The 23,474-nt window shown below is 31.9% G+C and overlaps 1 protein-coding gene across 1 annotated transcript; it reads right to left on the bottom strand.

Moving 5' to 3' along the window:
- Positions 1-6,988: 6,988 nt before the first annotated feature.
- Rab6 (RAS oncogene family member Rab6) lies at positions 6,989-20,943 on the bottom strand. The gene is made up of 6 exons (XM_085947008.1): positions 20,706-20,943; positions 18,742-18,800; positions 14,352-14,511; positions 12,158-12,363; positions 11,069-11,135; positions 6,989-7,207 (listed from the first exon to the last, which is right to left on the bottom strand). Exons 1-6 carry the CDS (start codon positions 20,773-20,775, stop codon positions 7,140-7,142), a joined length of 630 nt encoding a protein of 209 aa, XP_085803134.1. The 5' UTR covers positions 20,776-20,943; the 3' UTR covers positions 6,989-7,139.
- Between the last annotated feature and the right edge of the window lie 2,531 nt (positions 20,944-23,474).

Here is a 23,474-nt window from a genome sequence, read left to right as displayed (position 1 = left end):
ATCTTTTTATTTCACTTTATTATCGATTGTAGATATAAGTGGCCTAATTTGAGCAGATAAATCTGAACGCCTGTTTGGACGATCCGCCCCTGCTTATTGATGTTTGATTTATTTTAATATTAAAATATTCCATACATACATAATATAAACCTAGCAAAAAATCTCACAGTCCTTGAGTATAAACAACAATGCCTTAGATAATATTATTTCAGGTAGTTCAGTGGGTATTATGCAAAATCCTTCAAAAAGCGTCACCAGCAAAGAAAATTTAAAATTTTGCAATATTTAATTAAATGGATCCATAGACACTATAGAATGAAGCTACTACCTGTGATGGTATTCCCAATATAATAAACACAATAGCCATAAATTGTTATTTTGTGTGAGGTAACATCAAAATGACTATGTGATTCAAATTGTGCAATTATTCATCAACTTGCTGTCAAAAATTGTAAAGTAAATAATAAAATATTATGTCGATTTTGTGTCCTATTGTCGCAAGATACGTGTCAATATTCTGACACATTTGTGCCGGGAGACTGCACAAGATTCCTATCAAAATTTGACATGTAATTAGTTGCATTTTTTGACACAAGCTGCTGGGTAGCGACGGCAGTGATGTGAAAGTTATCCATCAGCATTGTCGTTTAGGAAATAGAAGCTTCCAGAATAAACCGTTTAGCAGGCACACCCGCCTTCCCCGTCTTGTTGGTCCACTCCAAGAGACTGTTGCGTTTGCAAGTCCACAGCTGCACTCTGGTTAAGGATCACATATTATATTTATACCGATCACAAACTTAATACCAAAGACATAATAAATTAAATGGCTGAAAATTACTTACCACATCTCTCAGTCAAGTTCCAAAAATGCCATCATGTGTCGGCGAGCGGTGTTCTAGGTTTTGAGAAGATAACATATCTATTATATTCAATTTTATCGTCAGTACCCACGGTACGATATTACAATTTAATATGGACCTTATCGATTGCACATATTTTCTACAAATTTTACAAAATAATGAAGAGATAATTTTATTCATAAAACTATCTCTAATGAAAATAGAACGGTGGTATCTATTAGATACTGTGGACCATTCTTAAGGTCCTCTACATGGTAATGAAATAAATCTAAAATAAATTTCAAAAATCACAAAACTTAAAAAAGTACAATATAATTTAAAGCGTTGTGCAGTGCATAGCATGTGAGAAGCATTATACATAACATAAAAAAAACAATTACATATACCTTTGACGACATTATCCAGATTCGCCTCTGCATGTTTATAATTTATGAATGTATGTAATAGTAGTGTATTCTCTTCTAATCTATATTTTGTCCATATCCACTCCATGTGGCTGGCGTCTTCAAGAATTCCTGTATCTCGGTCGTCTTCCTGCATCTTCCCAGAATTACGTGGCTCCACTTTACGTATATTATATGGTATTTAATGGCTACGGAAGACACAGGAATCTGGCTGCATGTCTTTGTAAGATATCATAATTTACTGATGTGAAGCAACGGGTGGCATTTGATTGACACATTGAGTTGAATGTTCCTCCAGCTATTACCATTTGAATAGCCATTTACGAAATATGCACTTGCTTGTATCTAAAGTTGTCAACATTTTCGATGTCTTCTTCGTCACTGATCGAAGACGTATCTGGATCAGTACCTACAGTATAGCAATATCAGAAACCTTTGCAAATTTGCTGTAGGAACACAAATTAACTGCTTACTTATAGCTAACTGTTAACTGGGTAACTGAGTAAATAAATGTTATTTAAATCTGGGTAGAGGTATAACTGTTCAAACTGCTCCATATAAGTGTATTTCTAGCATAAAATATCTGGCACTGAAAACTGTACTAGAAATCAATGTAAATTCTTACTTATTCTACTAATCACGGATTCCCAACTTTTTTCGAATATAACATATTTGTATAATTTTCAATTAATCTACAACTCCCACTACATTTGCATAAAAATACATATTGAATTTGCAATCATCACATGTGTCACTAAATTTCAAAACCTGCCTATAACACTTTTTCATCATGTTGACAAAATCAATAAAAACTTTTTGAACTAAAAAGGTTTTTGAATGTTTCAGTAGTTATAGCGGGAATTGATAGATGCATTGAATTTGTTTTATAAATGAGTCAATCATAGCGGATTTTGAGAGGCGATAAAATTTGCATGTAGAGATTTTAATAACGAATCCATTGATATTATATTATATATCTTAATAATTTCAAAAAAGTGTTATAGCGGGTTTTGAAATTTAGTGACACACATTTGCTTTTACTTAACTGTTTACTGTTAAACATTACACGTCTTTTTCTATTCCCATGAAAAATATTTTAGCTTTTTTATTTGTGGGTCTATCTTTATTGCCCATTCCACGTTTATCAATTTTATGGTGAAATTGTTTGTTATCACTTTCAACTAACCAAATATCAAATAAATACACATAATTTTTTACAAAATATGAAATTACCTTGCAAGATATCAAAAATGAATCTTGCACCAAGGTGAATATTGTTTTTCATGACCTCATCACCCATGGGCTGGGAACCCGTGCACTACATTAATAATATTAATAACTGGCAGTCTAAACACACCACAATTAAAAATGTAAGTAATAATTGTTTTACCAAAATAAAACTGACAAAAAAAAAATTAAACATGCTAATAAATGTTTTGTCTACACGATTATGTCTTTTGTTTAGACTCAATTTATATGTATTACTATAATATTATAATGGTTTTGAAACAAAGATTACATATTTTCAAGTCTATTAATAAAATAAGACTTATTTTAGGATCGATAAAAAATAGTTTAGACAAAAAATAAATAAAAGAAAAACAAATTAGAAATGAACAGCTATATCCAATAGCCTGCCTTTTATTAATAATAATAATCATAAATACAATTAAAATATTATCTTAATAAGTAGTAAAACTAGTGCTTTAAGCTTACACTAGTAAATTGGAGGCTACTTTTAATTATTTCACCACCTCAAAGTACAGCTGTCATAAAATGCAAATATGTCATTTACATGTCTTGACAGCTTCTAAACATATTTTTGTCAATACATAATGAAAACTTAAATTTAATTAGTATTTACATGAATAAATCAATAGAATAGAATGTTTTTTTAATACAACAAATAAATAATTTGATTTTATAATGGGTATGGCAATCGTAATTAAAACACCAATTGAATGATTTTCGTAGTGGCCAAATTACACAACCATTCTCAATGCTCACCAACCCTCGGTCTATTAAAATGTCAAAAAAAACTATTCATGTGCAGCTATTACAAAATGTTAATTTGTTGCAAATTTTACAATCCATACACATGAGGCTACTTTAGACTTTGTGAAATATAGATATTGAATATCAATTTGTGTAATAAATAGGTCCAAAGATGATTATTATCCTTCAAGTTATGAGATTGGAGATGTAATATGGCCATTATTTTTTGCTTAATAATCAAAATTTAAGTTTTACTTAAAAATATTGCTTCAAAAAAGGCTTCAAGAAATTAGTAGTTAAGTAGTTATTCTATATAAATAAATATTTAATCCACTGGTCTGTGGAAAATTTTAAACAATGCATATAACTGTCGAGAGTAACACATTAATTATTCTTGTTGAAATGAAGTACGTGAAATTAGGATTAATAATATATTTTTACGATTATGTCACAACCCGATAAAATATGTGAAATTCTTACTCCCATTTGACACAAGAAATCTTTTCAATTAAAAGCTTTTGATATGCTATCGTCGGATGGAATATTTTACTGTTAGATAAACTCTAAAAAAATGGATATTGACAATTTTGCGGTCATCAATCACACTCATAGCATTAATTATATAAGAAAAAATCACCCTAAAAATCACATATAAGGCACCTTGTGTAAAATTAAAACTCGAAGGAATGAGTTGAAAAATGATACACCCAGCAAATCTAGTGAAAAAAAAACAATGAAAAATAAGAATCTGTCTCGATTTGCTGTCATACTTTTATAGATTTAAAATAATAGGTAAATTTAAAATAAATAGGTATAACCGAATTGAAATCACTAGTACCTATTGAAGATGATTTTTTATAAAACATTAATAAACAAATTATAAAAAGATTGTATGGTTTTCTATTATAGATGTTGTAAAAATACATGAACATAATACACTATGGTATGTTTAATCAGATAGTAATATTACAGTTTAATTAAATTTGTCTACTTTAAAAGAAAACGGAATACAGTTTGATACATATAAACAAGTCCAACTACTCTGATTGATGAAAGTATTATATTGTATTGAATTAGAATAAATAAATACATTTGAAATGTGATCCGCTAAAAATTCTAATGAACCAAAATCAACAGCTGCCTTCCAATCAGGAATGACTTTATTTGCTTTCACTATGTCTCGAAAATCAGACGCTACAATAGATGAAACATACGCAGATAATTTTGAAAACAAAACGTGACGTGTGAATCTTACGTAACGAAAATATTAAGTAATTAAAAATATAAAATTTACATACATACACTACTTCCATACTCATAAGTATACATTTTAAAAATCACATATTATTACAATATGTTTATTTAAAAGCTTTACATATATTAGTTTTAAGCACATCAAGCACGCTCAATTTTACTCTAGTATTGTTTAATTAATGCGAATAAATTAATAAATTTTCTTAAATACCATTAAACCCTAACAATGTCTTGTCTTTACTTGAGGGTGCTCAATCGGTGCATGATAGAATAGAAATATCTATTTTTCAAAACAATTACAAGCGGCTTTCATTCTGCTGCGGTTATAAATTATTATTGCACTTTATTTGAGTCATACTTCTCATGTTGCGAGTGAAAGAGTCGTGATTTTTGAGAGAAATTAAGCATGCGATACCGTCAAACGGAGAGAGTACAGAAGTTAATAATTGTAAGTTCACTTGGATGGTATAACTTCTTTAATAACCATTTTAGACTTTTCCAGCATGTGGACGTTTGAGGCATCGCAGATATTATCAAGGATGAACTCGACGACAATTGCTAACATACCTCATAGAACTCATCTTCGAATCCAGTTCTAAATTTCATATTAAAGTTTTAAAGAAGCATAAAATAACTGAATAAAATATTTTTTTAATTTTAATTTAACCCTTTCTAAGCGTTACGAATCCCGACTTAGTACAACAGTGCGCGTTGTGATTTCAAGCATCAATAAATCGTAATAAATGTCAGTCAAACATACACAAATAGAGTAGTAAAAAATCGGAGTCAAGTTCAAAAATGATTATGACAGAACCTAATATTTTATGTGACTCTAAAAATAAACATTCGTCGCCTAAATCTGATAAGAAATCACGAACAAGACTTCTTCATTGAAAAAATGCCAGCTTACTCGAGCGGCGCCATGACACTTACGAAATGGTGCTGGACTAATGCGTCGATGACAGATTAACAAGTGTAAGAACAGTTCAGTATTCTTATAGTCTACCGGCTACCATTTCGACAAATATGTCATACACATAATGAATAATAATATGGTTTATGACTTTTATGAGCATTTTTGTTGAGTGTGTTGAAAAAATATCAGTCATAAATAACTCATTTTTATAGCATCCAGGACATCTCAAACTGTGTAACTTTTGTTTGAACTCGCATACACATTGCAGCACTGCAGGCCGAGTATAAATAAATCATCCTTGAGAACTACTGGCTATTTGAGAGTGATGTACTTACCACCAGTGCCTGGTTTGTACCTACCATTGACCCCGAACTGAATGGAATCGAATGACACATAGTTTATATAACAAAATGGTTTATTTTTCGAATACCTATTACAATTCGTAAAATATTAAATTTCAAACACTTTTTGCACTTCTAAATGCTTTATAGTCACCACAATTTTATTTTCAAGTTCATTTGTTTTTTTTTTATTATATTACTTCAATAACCTGGTACTAGAATAGGTAATCTCTTATTTTATTATAATGACGTGATAGTAAGTAACTCGAGTTATTTTCGACTATAAATATAAGAAGAATTCTACATAAAAAAAATAGTAGTCATGAATCAAACCCTTTTGAATAGTATTACGAAAAAAATAATTCTCAAGTGTCTGTCTCACACCAGCAGACGATGATTTGCCGCGCAGTGTATAAAAATTCAGTAGCGCGGGACCTGGTGTTTGCGTAATACGACAATTTCCGCATTTATGCGGGAACGGGCGTCTGAGTGTTCGTGTCTTTTCTTTATAAATGGCTGATAACTAGGGTAAATAAATAATTTTTGTCTGTTTCACCTAATACTATAACCAGAAAATAGTATTTAAAAATGTTAATCAATGATAAACAAAGAGACATATTAAATCGCGGACTTCTAGGTATATTTAAATGACACCTGGTTCAAATTATTTTCCGAAACTATAAACTCGCGGATAATATACTGGCAGATAGGCGAATGAATGCAATCTCCAAAAGCATTCCTTTTGTAAAAATATTTTGTAAATTCACTTTGATCAATGTAACTTTCGAATATTCTATTTAACAGTTTACGCACCAAATAGTTTTTCAATCACTAAAAAACAATATAACTTATTATATCGCAAACTCGTATCGTTACAAACACGTCAGTCAAATGTCTTCGGCGCACATGCACTAAGAAGCGATAAGACACTATATACGCGGCAAATTTGAATTGGCCCGATGACTGATATATTTTTATTCAAGACACGCTCCCGAAAAATATTTATTTAAATTAGATAGAACAAAAGTTTAGGCTATCCATTGACAGATGTCAAGAGAAGGATGATTTTTGAATAAATTAAATCAATATTCGAATTATTCGCGCCTGGCGGAAAGCAGTACTAGGCAAACGAAAATCGAAATGACTTTAGTCAGCTGACGCGCGGATGACTCGCGCGTATAGGCTGACTAAAGTCAGTTGCCGCGTTAGAAAGGTTAAGGCTGTACAAATAATTAAAGAGTCAAGTTCACTCCGAATACCGGCGATGCCTGATAAAATCTGTATCGCCATTCTCACTATATTAAAAATACTTTTAGAGTTTTCTAGGGCCGGTTCACAGGACATAGTTTAGATGCGACCGGAGGAGACATCAGCAGGCGCATCCGCCCTCTTGGTCTTTTACTTCACTGAGCTTATCCTGAAGTACCACTTCTTGCACTACGACACGCAAATTATTATTTCAATTAAGGAAAATAATCAAAAGAAAAAATGCAAAGCAACAAAAATACAAAAGGAATCTATGACCATTCAATGAAACATGGAGATGTATTCTATATTTGAAAATGATTTTATGTTGGCAACACATTTTATCTAATGTTCCATCATTTGACAGTTCGATTAAATTTACCACCAAATGGGTTTGGTTTGGCATTTATTTTAATTGTACACTACTAATACGCACAGGTCTTGTGTGAACATAGGCAAAACAATTCGCACCTATGTACATTCTAAAAGTATTGTTTCCCAACACCAATTGATATTGCAGTCATTATATAACTATGTAAAGTAAAACTTCTTTAAACAATGAATTTCTACAGACAACATAAGCATTATATCATTGTTCAACCATCTGTGTTTACATATTATGTATTAATAGCTGTTTTGGTTTATCAAAATTAACTCTAGGTGACATTTGCAAATATCTTTATTGTCAGATATGCAAATATGTAGCGTTTACTGTTTAAAATCGCATTGTAAATTGAGCGTAGTTATGCACAAAGCAGCCAAGCCACAATTTTGAAAAAAATGAGTTATTGTGATTTCCATAATCTCACACGTTTGTTTTACGTTCTGCACAAATCAGCCAAGCTGTTGTCACACAAACATCTCATATAAATGCGTTTTAAAGATTTTGCAAATCGCAGAATATGACATTTTCGATTTGCATAAAGCAACCAAGCTGCTGTCATACAAAAATGTCATATAAATGCGTTCTAAAAATATGCAATATTCGTTCTGCAAAAAGTAGCCAAATAATAATATTATGTACTTACGTACATTTTTAAAATCGTGACTGTAAGGTATGTTTTTCTACATTCAATTAATAAACATTATTTTCTCAATTACATTATATGTTTTTCATTTTATTATATATAATATAATATACAGATTTTTCATATAAAAAATAGTGCCAGGCAGCTAAATATTGATGTATAATTTACAAGTTTTTCGAATTATTTTCAGAATTTTGAAATTCCCATAATAATTAAGTAACTTAGAAGGCTATTTTTAAAGAAAATAATCAAAAATAAAGACTTTTCTTACAAAAATAAGAGATGGCTGCATTCTGCAGAATGCACATTCTAAAATAAACCATTTTACTCAAAACACCTGGACTGCTAAAACACCAAAATTTCATAGATTATATGCTTTTATCTCTTCAAAAGTTATACAAAATCATATATATATATAATATCTATCATTCAAAAAGTATACATAGTATACAGAGGCTTTGCTGATTTAAAGAAACACAATTTACATAAAAGTGCTTCTATCTCTGTTTGAGGTTTGTGTGGCTCGGCTGCTTTGTGCATAACTACGCTCAATTATAATGGCAAGATATCGTGTTGTTTTTTAAAATAAGAAAAATGTAGTTTACATCATTTTCAATTCTAGGGTCATCCAATACATGGATAGATGTCACATCCTAATGGGAAGGGGCTGATATAATGTAATGATTTGTGATAGGATGGGTTGTAGAAAATTTGACATTGAAACACCAATAAAACGTAATTTCTTAGAATAAAATATTCACTGAGTTTATTTAAGTATACTGAAAACGATAATTTTTAAAAAAATTGTTTTTTAAGAATCAGTGTACGGACTGAGTGGACAGTGTTCGGCGGGGCGTGGAGCGGAGTGCGCAACTCAAACGTATAACTTTTGAGTTGCGCACATCGCTCCACGCCCTGCTGAACGCTGTCCACTTTGACCGTACAGAGGGGGGTAATTTAGACAGGGGGAGGGGTAAAAGATTTAATGACTAAGCATGACAATGAGGGAACGGTGGAAGGGGGGGTTAAAATACTGAAAATTGTGACATAATTTATGGAAAACCCCAAAGCAGCAAATTAAATTATAAGTAGGTAGGTCTACTTAAAAAAAAACCAAAAAAAACTAGTCAAGATCGAAAGATTGAAAACTTCCTAAGGAAGGCAGGTACAGTAAAACCCAGTTAATATGAACACGGTTAATATTGAATTCAATAACGAGATTTCCACTAATCCAATGAATGAATTGTAATAGTCACCACTGATAAAAATGCAAAAGAAATTGAATCGGAAACGGAACCAATATTACAAAATTACAACAAAAGACAACTTTTTCTTTCAAGTTTTATCGTTTTTCTGCCACACATTTTGTATTTCGAATTTCTTTTCGATTTTCGATCCCGTCGATTTCGAATTAACGGGATTTGACTGAAATACGTTGGCTTATTTACATTTTATAAAGATAGTATGTACACACAAGACATCTGTGGAGAACTTTTAGAGGCACGGTTTCATTGAACGGACACAGATAAAAAGAAGAACGAAAATACTACAGAGGTACATGTTCGAAAAAATATAAAAGCATTGAGAAAGTGATAAAGCAGAATGTCATGCGGAGTTTAAAGAAAACATACTTTACTTACAACACTCTCCCCGGCTTCGATAGTACATAATCTAGAAGAGCTTCTATTAAAAGGTATTTTAAAAGTGTAGAGCAAGTCAAATAATGTCTTAAATTCTAGACATAGACATCACATAGTATTTAGGCAGCTTTTTAAATTACATAAATCATATTCATATTACTGGCTGATTGTCAAAAAATAAACATAAATTGGCTTCCATTCGGTCATGAGACATGCAATCAATAGCAAGAAAGCTTTGTGAAAAATTAATGTTTATTTTGTAAATTCCATTTTCATAATTTCTAATAAAAGGCGTCTATATAGTTAGGCCAGTTACATGTAAATTATACGTAAAACATTTCACCGTGACACAGTTCTTTGTGAACTTTCTTATCGGAAAGAGATGAGATTCAATATGAACATTAATTCAATTTTCATAGCTGATTTTGGCAAAATTCATGAATTCAAGAATGAAAACCTAACCTAACCAAACATATAATCCAGTGTATCCGCTATTTGCTGGCTTCCTGTAAACCGACTAGAACCGTGTTTTATTTAGACATGAATTTTATGTCAGTACTATACGACCCAAAGAAGTTAGAGGGTTTATAATATACGGCCATATATTTCCGATACAACAATTCACGGTGAAGTGTGATACGTACAAGTTTCCGGACAGGAGTTAGGCCACGGCACTAAATTTCGAATTACGGTGGTAGTGCTAGTTATTGTTGAATTTTAAACGCAATGCGGTAATGTGTTCGTAATAAATGAAAATTTTTGATTGCATACTTCTTTCATATTGATTAACGTATTACCAACATTGAAAAATATTAATCAATCATCATTTTCTACAAACGGTTTGCCATATTGCATTCAAAGTATAGGCAATAACTAGCGCTACGATTTATAGTGGGCCTTGATTTCTAACTATAAAAGAATATTTCCAGAAGTTAAATTTAAGAATACAAAATAAAATCCTCAATATGATGTTTTTTGTTTGAGTGAAATTAAATATGTTATACACAAATCAATTAAATTCGTCAGAGCTATATCTGTGGATTCGCTGAATCACTCTCTCATTGCATTTGATCTTGATAACCTAAAGTTCATTTTAATAATAACGTCACCAATACAAGAGATAGTAAGTAAAAAGTTAAACATTTTGGGTCGAATGTTATGCTTCATACCAGCTTACTTTTGCACCGGTGGCTATAGCATCCTTATTCCCGCAAATGTGTTAAATGTTTACGCAAAACGGTGCATTTGTCTACTAGTAAACTCTGATCAGTTCTATAAACAAATTACATTTTTTGCATGAACAATTAACGAAAAAACAAGAAAAAGGTTGCAGCGTTGTAAAAAATAGCGAAAATGCATTATTTTAATTGTTTTAAAAAGGATACTGTCTTCTGGGGGCTTATTCTCTGTTGAATCCATACCGGGCAGAGCTGCTGCCACTCGTCGGAAGAGCTGTAACAATTTAAACAACATGATAAATCAATTAATCACAATTTAATTGCAATTACAACTGCTGCTTATGCGAAATTCATTGTTACATAAATTATCCTGCCCCTCACTGTTGTCAAAATTTGTTGTTGGTAAAATGCTCACATCTCTGTAAATAGACTAATAAGGTGATGGAATTCGATAAAATTAATTATTTTATTAAATAAAATAAGCAGAATATATAGTAGGCAATTTATCCACATAAGTTTCAATTAATGCATTTATAAAATTAATTTTTAGTATAGAATAAAAATAAAACTGATTTCTTTTGATGAAATAATAATATAGTCACGTTAATAATAACAAAAGTATTTTTCTTGGTGTAATACAACGTCCCAGTTCATGTCATTCTTCATAATTGCACATTTTTTTTATTAACTGTTCAAATTAACAGACCCTGTACATGTGCATGGATTTACTGGCACCAATAGTGTGTAAATTCACAAAATAATAACTGTTTACACGCAAAAGTGCCGACTGTCTCACCAACCTGATTCTTCAAGTATAAGCGAGACGCGTTGTTGTCATTGTATGGTACTATTTGATGGGTTGTGAAAATTGGAAGACGTCAAAATGCTCTGTGCGGTGTAGATTGTATTTTTTCCACCATGTTCGCCACTATCGATATCGCACGAGTTCCAACCAACGCGTGAAATTTTTTGATCCATGCATGCAATCTTCCAAACTTGCACAATAATACATGTTTACACATGCATTTCCTGTTATGGTCGCGATAATATGTTCTGTCAGCAGTAAATCCACGCATGTGTAAACTGGCTATAAGTACGCTGCATGTGGATACATATCGTATCCACGTATTCACATGTATTAGTATTACACTACAATACTCTGAATTTATTGTGAAATTTCACCTATTGCCACCGTGTCCAAGAAATATCCCTCGCGATCAACCTGTATTTCTCTTACAGTGGCGAAAAAAGAATTCTCTAGAAAAATAATGGGGGATAATAAATTTGTCTGTGTACCTGCTTAACGTTATAGCCTGCTTTAGCGCTTGTTTCGATAAACATAACATTGAGGTCCTTGGCCTTGCGGTCGCCTTCTTCGGCAGCCACCTGCCGCTTGTCGGAGAGGTCCGTCTTGTTGCCCACCAGCATGATGATGACATCGCCGCCGCGCTCCGTGCGGACGTCGTCAATCCATTTTGAAGTTTGGTGAAAAGAGTTAGCGTCTGAAAGGCAAATGTAATTTCAATCAAACAAACTACACACAGCTGCTCACTAGTCGAGAAATGATCCATAATACCCCAGCAACTCAAATGCAAATATACATGATGTATATTTATTTGAAGAATGAACTAGGTACTTAAATGTAAATTCGAAAAAAGGGCCGATGATTAAATATTCAAAATTTGGTAAAAACCAGAAGAGGAATTATTGCGAATATAACTCATAATATACGCATTTAAAAAAACGTTAAGTAGTTAACAAAAATGTAGATAAACGTAAAGATAATGATAAATGTACATATTAAGAAATTCACTAGGTATTTCAATTTGGTCATAGCTGTTGTAATCTGAGTCATCCAATACACACAATGAACGACTAACCTTAAAACAATTACCTATTTAAAACAGGTATTTCATCAATACACAATTATATTTTACTTCAAATAAGGCAAAATAAAAAAAATCAAAGTAGGCCAACCAATAAAATAGTTAAGACATAATAATCAGCACTTGCCTAATAAACCTTTTATGATGCAAATAAAATTTATCACATACGGCATTTTTAAATAAAAACTAAAGCCGCTTTCATAAAAATTTTATGTAAATTATTTATGCCAATAGTATTTCGCACTTGCATTGAGAATCGATCATCATCATCTATGGCCCTACAACTTAGATTAAAATAGATCTAGCGTTGACGCATTTCAGTTGATTGGCCGAGCATTTTTTAATTTACCGTGGCGCAGTTTAACCGCCTGGCTCTTGTCTTGCCCACAAGGAATGCATTCATAGCTCACTGTGCTGGTAACTCTTCCAGCATTCTATGTCTGATTCAATACAGTCTCTACATTTTCGCACATTATAACTCAACCTTTAAATTCCATTTTCATTAACCGGTTCTATGCCTTCATCGAGTTTTCACGCTCTATGAGGCCGTGATCAACAGGCTGCATATACAAATTTCCCGAGTTATCTCATCCGACTTTAAACTCAAATTACTAGCCACTGTCAATTGATTTGCATAATCTACAAAATTCAACACACAGTGACATCTGTTTGAATAATTATGAAATACTAAACCACAAATTATCGGTATCACAGCGATTTTAATAAAGCTTCGCATCTACATTCAACGTGTCGTTAAAAATTAGTAATATCGTGAGGCATAGAAAAGGTTAACATCCCAAAAAATTCTTCTTAGAACTCTTCTGTCAAGGATATGCATCTTTCTCTTACCCAGTTTGCTGAGTGCCCAGCATTCTGATACGTACACACTGGGTGCAGTAAAGTTTTATAGAAAGTTGTTTCGGTGTTCCTTGTATGTGCTTTGTTTTTTTGAAGCTTTTGGAGTGCAAAATACCACCCGTTGGTGAGGTTGTTCCGGCGATTGATTTAATCGCTTGTAACAAATAACCCCACTATTTCCAAAATACGCTGCCAACAATATGGCTGCTATTATCATTTTTGTTGATGCTCTGTGGAGAACAGTCCCATATTTGCTGAGCAGATTTTACAGAAATAAATGCCTCTTTGAGTACTTCTGCTGATCGGCCAATGATATCAATATTATCAGGATAGACCAGCTATTCAATTGATTTTTGGATAATAATCAATAATTATTGATACTCGATGCAATTTTGCTTTGTTGCAAACGAATAAACTAAATACAATACTTGATTTTCCTGTATGGTATACTTAGCGATCATGACAGCTGCCTATTATGTTTCCCAATTATACCGCTAAAAGTGGCAGCACTAGTAACTAAATGGCCAATTTCAGCCTTCATAGGCTAAGGGATATTTAAGACCACTTTTGTACTGTACAATCACTGCTGACCTTTTAATTACCAAATTTAAATAACATGTTAATTGTATCTAATGGCCAACTACTCCAAACGCGCCAGTCGCGGTGTTAGCACTAAATGAATACTGGTGCTAAGACTGGAGAGCTTTGAAGTATAAAATGAGATGTGTGCGTAGTGTTATCATTACTTGTAATATCATAGACGACAACAGCGACGGTGGAGTCCCGGATGTAGGAGGGGATGAGTGAACGGAAACGCTCCTGTCCTGCCGTGTCCCACAACTGCAGCCGCACCGTCCGGTCTTCCAAGTACATTGTCTTTGACAGGAAATCAATACCTATTGTTGCCTGAAATAATATTACTTTATTAATTTTTACATAATCTTTTGGAGCTTTTTATCATGAGTTTTTAAGTGTGGAATTAATATCGTACAATCAGCACATTTTAATAATTGGTTCTACACTCTGACTACAGTCACCCTGCACGTTATATCTGACGCTCTTGATCAATATCCATTTGGCTCCAAATGTTTGTAATATTGGAATTAATGATAAAAGTATACCGGTTTTCCTTTTGAGTTGAAATTGTTATTGTCCTCAATAATGGCGAAGAGTGCCTAAATAATTTAGTATTTTCAATTTCATTCATCATTAGATGATGTCCGATCATGATAAGATCATATGGGCATCCATAGAGTAGAGGTTTGCATTAACCGATTTTTGTTTTTACTAGAAATGGATGTTAGACATTTGCTCAACCTATTACAACCAAACACAAATAATTGAAAAAAATATGTGTATTTGCCAGACCCATTTTCAATTTAGTTATCATGAATAATTAACCTGATCTGTGCCAGGAGGTTTTGTATAGCGGCAAGTGAGAGGCCGCGAATTTTTTAGCAAAAATAAACCTTTTTACATTTTTTTTAAAAATATATTGAAAGTTTATCATAAACACTTCCCAATCATACGCTAAATGTCTCATTATTGGACCAGTATTCTTCCGAATTTTAAATTATTCAAAACAAACATTCTGTCTTCAAAGACAGGCGAATAATTTCGCGTTTTTTGTATGGTCAGCGTTGTACGCTCGGCCATATCCACGAATATGTCCGCTTAGGCACAGAACCGGTTAAGTACTATATTTCTATTCATATTAATTTAAATATATAAAAAACCAATGTCATTTTACACAATAACATAAGTGCATATATAGTAGACTCCCGATTATCGGGGCAAATGGTGGGGAAAGGCAGCACAGATAAACGAAAAACACGGATATTCCGAACAATGGTTTTTTTCTTTTTAAAATACTACATAATATTACTTAAACATTTCTAAAGCAGGCAATTATTTTAACATGTTTAATACTCATTATTTATTAAGAAAATCTGCGAGTTTGGTTTGCTTGCATGAATCTTTCTAATATTAGCTAGAATTTTCCTAAGTGAGGTTCATGTATACGAAAGTGAGCGTTTTAAAAAAAAATTAAATTCATGCACGGATAATCGGGAGTTTACTGTATTTGTCTCTCCACCTTGCGCTGTTCTTTCAGTATACCATCTCCATGGCAGAAGCTGTTCAATGAGCACCACTTATTATTATAGAAATTGAAGATATTATTTTTTTTGACACCACCACTGGTGTTAATACATTTTGAATGTGTCGAATAGGCTTAAATAATTTAGAGATTTCGCTGAAATTAGATCAATACCAACCACTGCCTAATTAAAAAGAAAATTTTCATTATATCTAGCATTAAACTTTTTAATATGTAACATACATAATTTTGAAAACACATCTGAGAAACTATACTATATTATAACCAATATAAAAAATCTTTTTGAAGAAATTAAGACACCCCACCCCACAGGAATGGAGCCAGCATCTCTCTCGGGTTTCGTGCCCATGCACATAGACCACTATGCAATAGGCGCCATACTTAATTGTGACAAATTTTAACTAATGGATTTTAATACTTCCTGAAGTGTTTTCTAAATTCAGCTACTATTGGCGATCGGCATTTATATTTTAAATCAAAGTAGGTATTACTTTAAATACTAACCGACGACACGGTTCACTCCAAGTTTTTTTGTTGTAACTTACTTGAACTCGCTAATAATTTTGAATTGACTATTTTTTTTATTCAACGAATAATTACAAGATTTAAGTCTCAGAAGTGTTTTCAAAATTATGTATGTTCAATAATTAGAATGTTACATTCTTAAATCATGTGAATTATTCGTTGAATAAAAAAAATAGTTGATTATTTTATATGTGTATCTTAATAATTTTTTGTAATTAAATAATTTCTTTACAAGTCAGATTAACTGTTGCATAATCGTGTTTATCAAGTCTTCGTCACTAGCCCTCGTTTTATCTCATTTTTGAAACTAGCCCGTTGACCAAAAAACCTTTCCTATAACTGTTTGGGTGTATTATCAAAGTAAATAACAAACCTCAATAATATACAATGTATTGGTCATATACTAAATTAAGTTTCACGGGTCATCAGTGAGACAGAAAATATTTATTAAATAATATAATTTTACAAAACTTGAATAAAAAAAATCTTTAGACTTTAGACCTCATTTGACACTGAAAGCAATTTTATTAAATGTTTCCTTTGTTCTGTCATTTCAATTCAGGAATTGAAACAAGTAAATGTGAATACTACACGTACTACTGCAGTGCTCACATCTCCCTGTGAATATACCTCAACCGAATTCGAGTACGGGTATGTACATGAGCAACATGTGACCTAGTAAATGCATTTTATAGCCGGCATAGAATTTTATAGTTGAACACCTCAACTAGTGGTGGCATTTTCATGGTTATTACAAACTGAATTCATGATCAGAGTTAAATTCTGAATGCATTTTAGTAACGGAAAACAATTATGTTCCTAAGAATTTTTTTAATGTGAATATTATCATTTGTTTACCAGTATGAAAAGCAATTGTGCACACAGGAAACGAGATATGGAGATTTTAACGTCGAATGTATAAAACTAATATGGCTTTCCGAAAAAAATTACATTTTATATTATGTTTTTTTTTAAGTATTACTCTATCGTATTAATCATGAAGGAAATATATTAAATAATGCATAAATCTACATTTCGTAAAAGTACTTATTTAGAATTTGAGATCACCCATGGCTTACATGAAATATGGAAAGAAAAAGAAGACAGACATATGCAATTAAGAAACAGACAGATTTATATTATTAACTGTTAATTTTCTTGGCACGCGCTTCTCTATCTACATCCCATCTTATTTCGGTGCAAACTATTGTTGCAAAATTTGTTTTGATTTATAGAAGCACACTTCTCAACTCACGCCTTGCCTCATATTGCTGCAAGTGCGTTACTTTTGAGAAGTGTCTTCCGAGTTATCAAAGATGTAAGTCTAATTAGTTTTATCAATATTGATCCAGTAATTTTTGAGTTATAACCGAACAGACAAACACTCCAATTTTATTATCAGTATAGACAAAGCCTAGAAAATTAGTTATCTTATATCGTCGCTTAAGAAACAACACCGCGGAAGTCAATTAATAAAAATTTTCAGGGGAAACAAAAAACGTCTCAAAAAATTGAAAATTGATACCTTTCAACTTTTTTTTTTTTGTGTTTAGTTAAAAGAAACATTTTTTTAACTAAACACAAAAAAAAAATAAGTTAAAAGGTATCAATTTTCAATTTTTTGAGACATTTTTTGTTTCCCCTGAAAATTTTAATTAATTGACTTCCGCGGTGTTGTTTCTGTAGATAATTAGTACTATTGACTGAGGATACTTGATCAATTTTAGTGGGCAACAAATGGCACAAAAGATAGTTACTTGCTGCTTATATATTAATACCCGGTTTGCATGTGCATGGATTTACTGTGCACAGTAAAAAATATGTGGGCAAATATGTATTATCCTGCAGTTGGCAAGATTGCGTGCATGAATCAAACAAGTTTTGAAGCTTCTGAATTGTGCTGATTTTTTATGCAGTAAGATAGTATAGATAGAAGTAGTAAGATCTGCGCCTGCGCAGTAGAACGATAATGGCGAACCTGCCGGTAAAAAAATGAACTACTCATTTTGAAGTTAACCGATTTTCAATATGTCCTCCTGTCAAATGGTAATATAAAATGACAACATCGCGTCTCGCTTACTCTTCAAGAATGAGATTGGAGAGACTGTCAGCACTTTTACGTGTAAACAGTTATCGTTATGATAGTTTAAAATAAGGACTATTGCCTATAGTAATTCCATGCACGTGTACAGTCGCTATAATGTATTAAAAGATCGTTCAACTACATTATTCTTCAGTTGCCTGAGTAATTCTTTAGTTATATAATGTATTTTCACAATCTTTTAATGTGCATAGTGCCAGAAGATGGCAGAAGGCTAAACCAGAGTCGCTTAAAATGAATCAAAAGGAAAAGAAGAAAACGTAAATAAATTTAAATTTATATGTAGACAGGAAAGACACCAGAGAGAATAATAAATTTAAAGATGGGAGAGAATTGAATTACAAAAATAAACAACATAAGTACAGAATATTATAATAAATGGTATAATTACCTGGTAAGTGTTATCAAAGCTGTCATACATAAACCTTGTAATGAGAGATGTTTTCCCAACTGAAAAAAATAAAAACTGATAAATAATAATACTTAATACAGTGACCTAATTACAGAATTTATTCTTTATATACATGATTAAAAATAGTTATTTACTAGATGTAAAGGAATTTACTACCATTCAACAATTTAAATTTCCTTTCTTAGCAGTTTGTTTTTTTTTTGATAAGCAGAGTTGTCAGAAAATATTTCTAATGTTAGACTCTCCATAGAAATTATTCCTAATCTGTTTCTATTATCCATCATAAATGGTGGTTCACCATTTTATCCAATTTGTACATTACTTATTACGCATTAATGCCTATACTTATGTGGGTGACATCAGTAGATAAGGAGAATTATACTTTCTGTATAGGTAATTGCAGATATAGTAAACAACAGTGGCGAAGGGTGGAGGTAGGCTGTTAAGATCCGCCCTAAATAGTGCACATTAAACTTTGTTAGTCATACATATTTGTTTTATTACGGCCACCCACCCTTCGCTACTGGTAAGTAAGTATGTATATAATATGCAGATAATTCTATAAACATTATTTCAACATATTTATGCAGCATACTTAACGTAAGATATAAAAATAAAATGAAACATAAAAAAAATAATCAAAACATCGCAGATGAATGACAGTTGAAGTGAAGGTTGGTACGGTAAGTACATTTTAAAATTCTTGATGAAAGCAGAAAATCTCATTATGCACAAGGTTCACAGGCCCCGGCTGGGCAACCACTGAACAAAAATACAATGTGATCTAATTCTGCAGACTGACGCGGCAACGCTACCCGGGCCACTATATTTTTATTATTGACTGTTCGTAGACGCTTTTCAGATAGTAATGTAAAAAAAAGTGCCAAACAATCATAATGGGCAATATATGATTTTTGTGTGTTTGGAGCAATGTTTGGAGAAATGAATAATTAACAACTTGCAAATTCCACACCTACCCATGCTGCCTCCTGTGGGGTTTCTCACTAAGAGAAATAGTTAGATCTTATACCTACTTATTTATAATATCACTGTTGCATTCTTCCTGTATAGAAAATTAATAATTTGGGGTGTGTTAGAGGTCTAAGCAAGACCAAACCAGTAAACATTGTAAAAAATACATTTATGTCATTATGATGCCTTACATTTTCTCATTGTTGTTTGATTATAAACAACATTAATTAATGATCTCATAAAGGATTATTTTTAACTGTCTGTTCTAAAATATGTATAAAACATAGCTACATAGACAATTTTTTGACGTACCTACCTATAGGTACCATAAATTCTCATTTAAGCCTATTTACGGCACCCAGTCAATAATGAAAACTAGCCTAGTTTTAAAATGAGGAATATTTACAGGGGTTATCAATATATTGATTTAATTTTATAAATGAGATAGACACCATGACAAATTATTGCACAACACGAAGTGTTGTTTATTTTTACTTACTTTTGAATCTAAAATATATTCTGATGATTAAATATTATATTAGTACAATATATAAAAGGATGAAAGTGGTGATGACTTCATTTCGTATATTGTGTACCTATTGAAACATTCCATTGTGTATGTTATAAAGTTATAAATAAAATTAAAATATATGAACGGTTTTGATAACAATAGCGTGAGATTTATAAAACCTCATCAATTAAGTACAGTATAACCTCTTTCCGGGTTGAGTTGAGTACACTTTTGTATGATACATGAATGTATCCATATATCGACATAGATGTGTGGGAATGACATCGAGGGTCTTATACACACAATGACTTCACAACTACAAATTATTTCGCCGAAATGATGTAATTTAGAATCATTCCGGCAGCTAATATTAAAATTAAGCACTTCATAAACAATTCAATATGCCCTGATTCGCCAATCTAAATAATTAAATTTTAAATGACAGCAGACAACTACTTACCACTTTGCTCTCCTAGGAAAACTAGCTTAAATTTTCTTAATGGATTGCCGAAATCACCAGACGACGACATTTTTCTAACAATTCTATAAAACCTAAACACCTATTACACGCTTTTTTAATTTAAATAGTATCACATAAAATACATTAAACGGTAAAAATGACAGCTACAGCCACTCCTCAGTCATGAAAGTACAAAACCACTAGCACCGCCACGTTAGCTGACGGACTAAGCATATACTACGCCAACTCAGCATTTTGACGACGAAATGAGGAAATATTTATGGAAATATTTTTATGTTGCTTAAAAATAATTATGTATCGTTAAAATCTCCATTAATAAAATAAACCACTTAAAAAATGCCAATATCATTAATACAAGACGTTTCCACGGATGTCATGGGTTTTGTAGTAAACATTGGCTAAGGAATTGAATTTGGTTTTGTCAATACATCTTATTATTATTTGAAAGGCCATATTTAAAATTTTGAAACGTAATTCACAGTGAATAATAATAAAATTGTTAGTTGAAAATTTTCAACATATTGTATACTTGGTACAACATTATTATTAATAAAAATCTACATTCAGTAGCCATAAGCAAAATGTTACCGAGCGATTTCATTATGGCAGCACTGTTCATGTATGCAAAAAGCGGGAATTTAATTTAATCATGGCCATTAACATGACGTTTCGTAAATAAAATTATTGAACTGTTTTTCCTGTGTTGACGGAAATATTCTATTAGGTATAACTTATAACGTAAATGTGAAATAAAAAATATTAACTGAATGTCGTGACATTGTGACACGTGAATATTGTGTTGACAGTAACAATATGAAGCTTCTATGTTTCGTTTTTGAAATTTCGATGTTACATTTTTTTTTTATAGTACATTACTAAAAGTTTTAGTTTCATGAGCATTGAACACTTTCTATAAGATCAATATATTTATATCATCCGTATTAATTAACAAAACTTGATTTTTTTAAAATTTAAATTGGTTGATATTGATAATTTGTACCTATCCGTAAGGATTGTAATAATAATAAAAAAATGACATGTCAAGATTTTCAGTATGCCCTCCATTTTTATAGTCTTCAACATCATCGTCGTCAATACAGGGCTCGAAATGGACTGGGGAACAGCTCCGGTTTATGAAATCCCCAAGGTTATTGCTACGCAGTGATGCCGACCGTACTATAATTATAGTACAATACTATAAATTTGATTTCGCGAAAAATGTAAAATACTATAATTCTACGCCAAATATACCAAAATACTATTAATTATAAAGGATTCAAGACGAAAAATGTTCCTGTACTATATATTTTTTAGAAATACTATAATTTGTACGCCTTTGTACTATAATCAGCATAGAAAAATATGGCAACACTGTTGCTACGTCTCGTAGAAAAAATAATTTGACCATCTGAGCTAAGTAGGCCATATAACAAAAAATCTAAGTGTACGGCCAGAGTGGAAGCGTTCGGCGGGGCGAGCGCAACTCAAACCTATAACTGTGTGTGAAATGTTCGTAGACAATGTCTTTTTTGTCTTTGGTTATACGTTTGAGTTGCGCATGCCGCTCACGCCCCGCCGAAAGCTGTCCACTCATTTTTACGTTTTTATTAGCTCATATTCTTGTTTGTCCAGTACAAATCTTGCAATCGATTTTTAACTAACTTCCCGACTAGCTAGACATTTGAAACTTTTAGAATATATCAGAACACGATGATAATGCATTCTTTTAATACTTTTAGCCATCTTTAAGCAGAATTGAATTCATTTTCAGTTAATTCTATTTTGTATGGAAAGTTATTTCAGAAAAATCCGTAAAAAGTAAGACTATTATTGTTGCTAAGGGGGTGGTCCTAGCAACTAAGTTATTAATATATACATGCGTTACTATGGAAATCAAAATGAAATGTCAAAATAACATTTCAGTATTCTATATTTGTTTGTTTTTTATTTACTTCCCATCAAGTACAAGTTTTAGCATATTGAGCATAATAATTCAACAGGAAATTTAAAAACGTTGTATATAAAGAGTTCTTTTTATCTTGTAATTATTATATAATTAGATCGAGAACTGCGGTTTGTGTACATTTCCATTTCGAGCGCTGTGTCAATTTGAGGCAACTGCAATGACATTATTAATGGACGACGCACTCAATACAGCTAGCAAGTAAATTCGCATGTATAGGTAGACATCACGCAATTTCCATTATGCGATATCACGTATCGGGAATTTATAGCAATATGACCTTTATTGTAATGGCGTTAGAGCAGTGTTTCTAATGTCAATGTTCATTTGAGCGAACCCGTTCGAACCGAACCATTCGGCAGACCCAACAAAAAGCATCAGGAATTTATAACAATATCACCTTTATTGTAATGGTGTTAGAACTTAGAACAGATTATGCCATTCGGCAGACCCGACAGTAAAGTGAGTGTAATTTTCTTTTCCAGATGATTTGTCCATATTAATGTCATTGGGCAACTGTAAATGATATTCTTGTCTATCACTATAAATGTAAATCATCTTATCTTCACTTCCACTAAGAGCCTCTCCATACTTTCAAAGTCAGATAGTTTTGATGACATATATCTGACGGATACGTAAAACTAGTAAAAAACAATACTTATGCATTATGGTTTGTCTTTGAAGTGTCGACCAGCAATATCGGTTTTCTTTTAGTTGAAAATTTCATAGCCGCGTGAGTGTCAAGTGTATTAATGGTTGGCTGACTGGCTCGATATTAGAAAAAT

The sequence above is a fragment of the Rhyacophila brunnea genome, unplaced genomic scaffold, assembly GCF_057557595.1.
Source record: "Rhyacophila brunnea isolate RB1 unplaced genomic scaffold, BYU_Rbru_1.0 scaffold_2, whole genome shotgun sequence".
In the NCBI taxonomy this organism is placed as follows: Eukaryota; Metazoa; Arthropoda; class Insecta; order Trichoptera; family Rhyacophilidae; genus Rhyacophila; species Rhyacophila brunnea.
The sequence above is the reverse complement of the archived record's forward strand: the minus strand, read 5'-3'. Positions and strand labels throughout refer to the sequence as shown.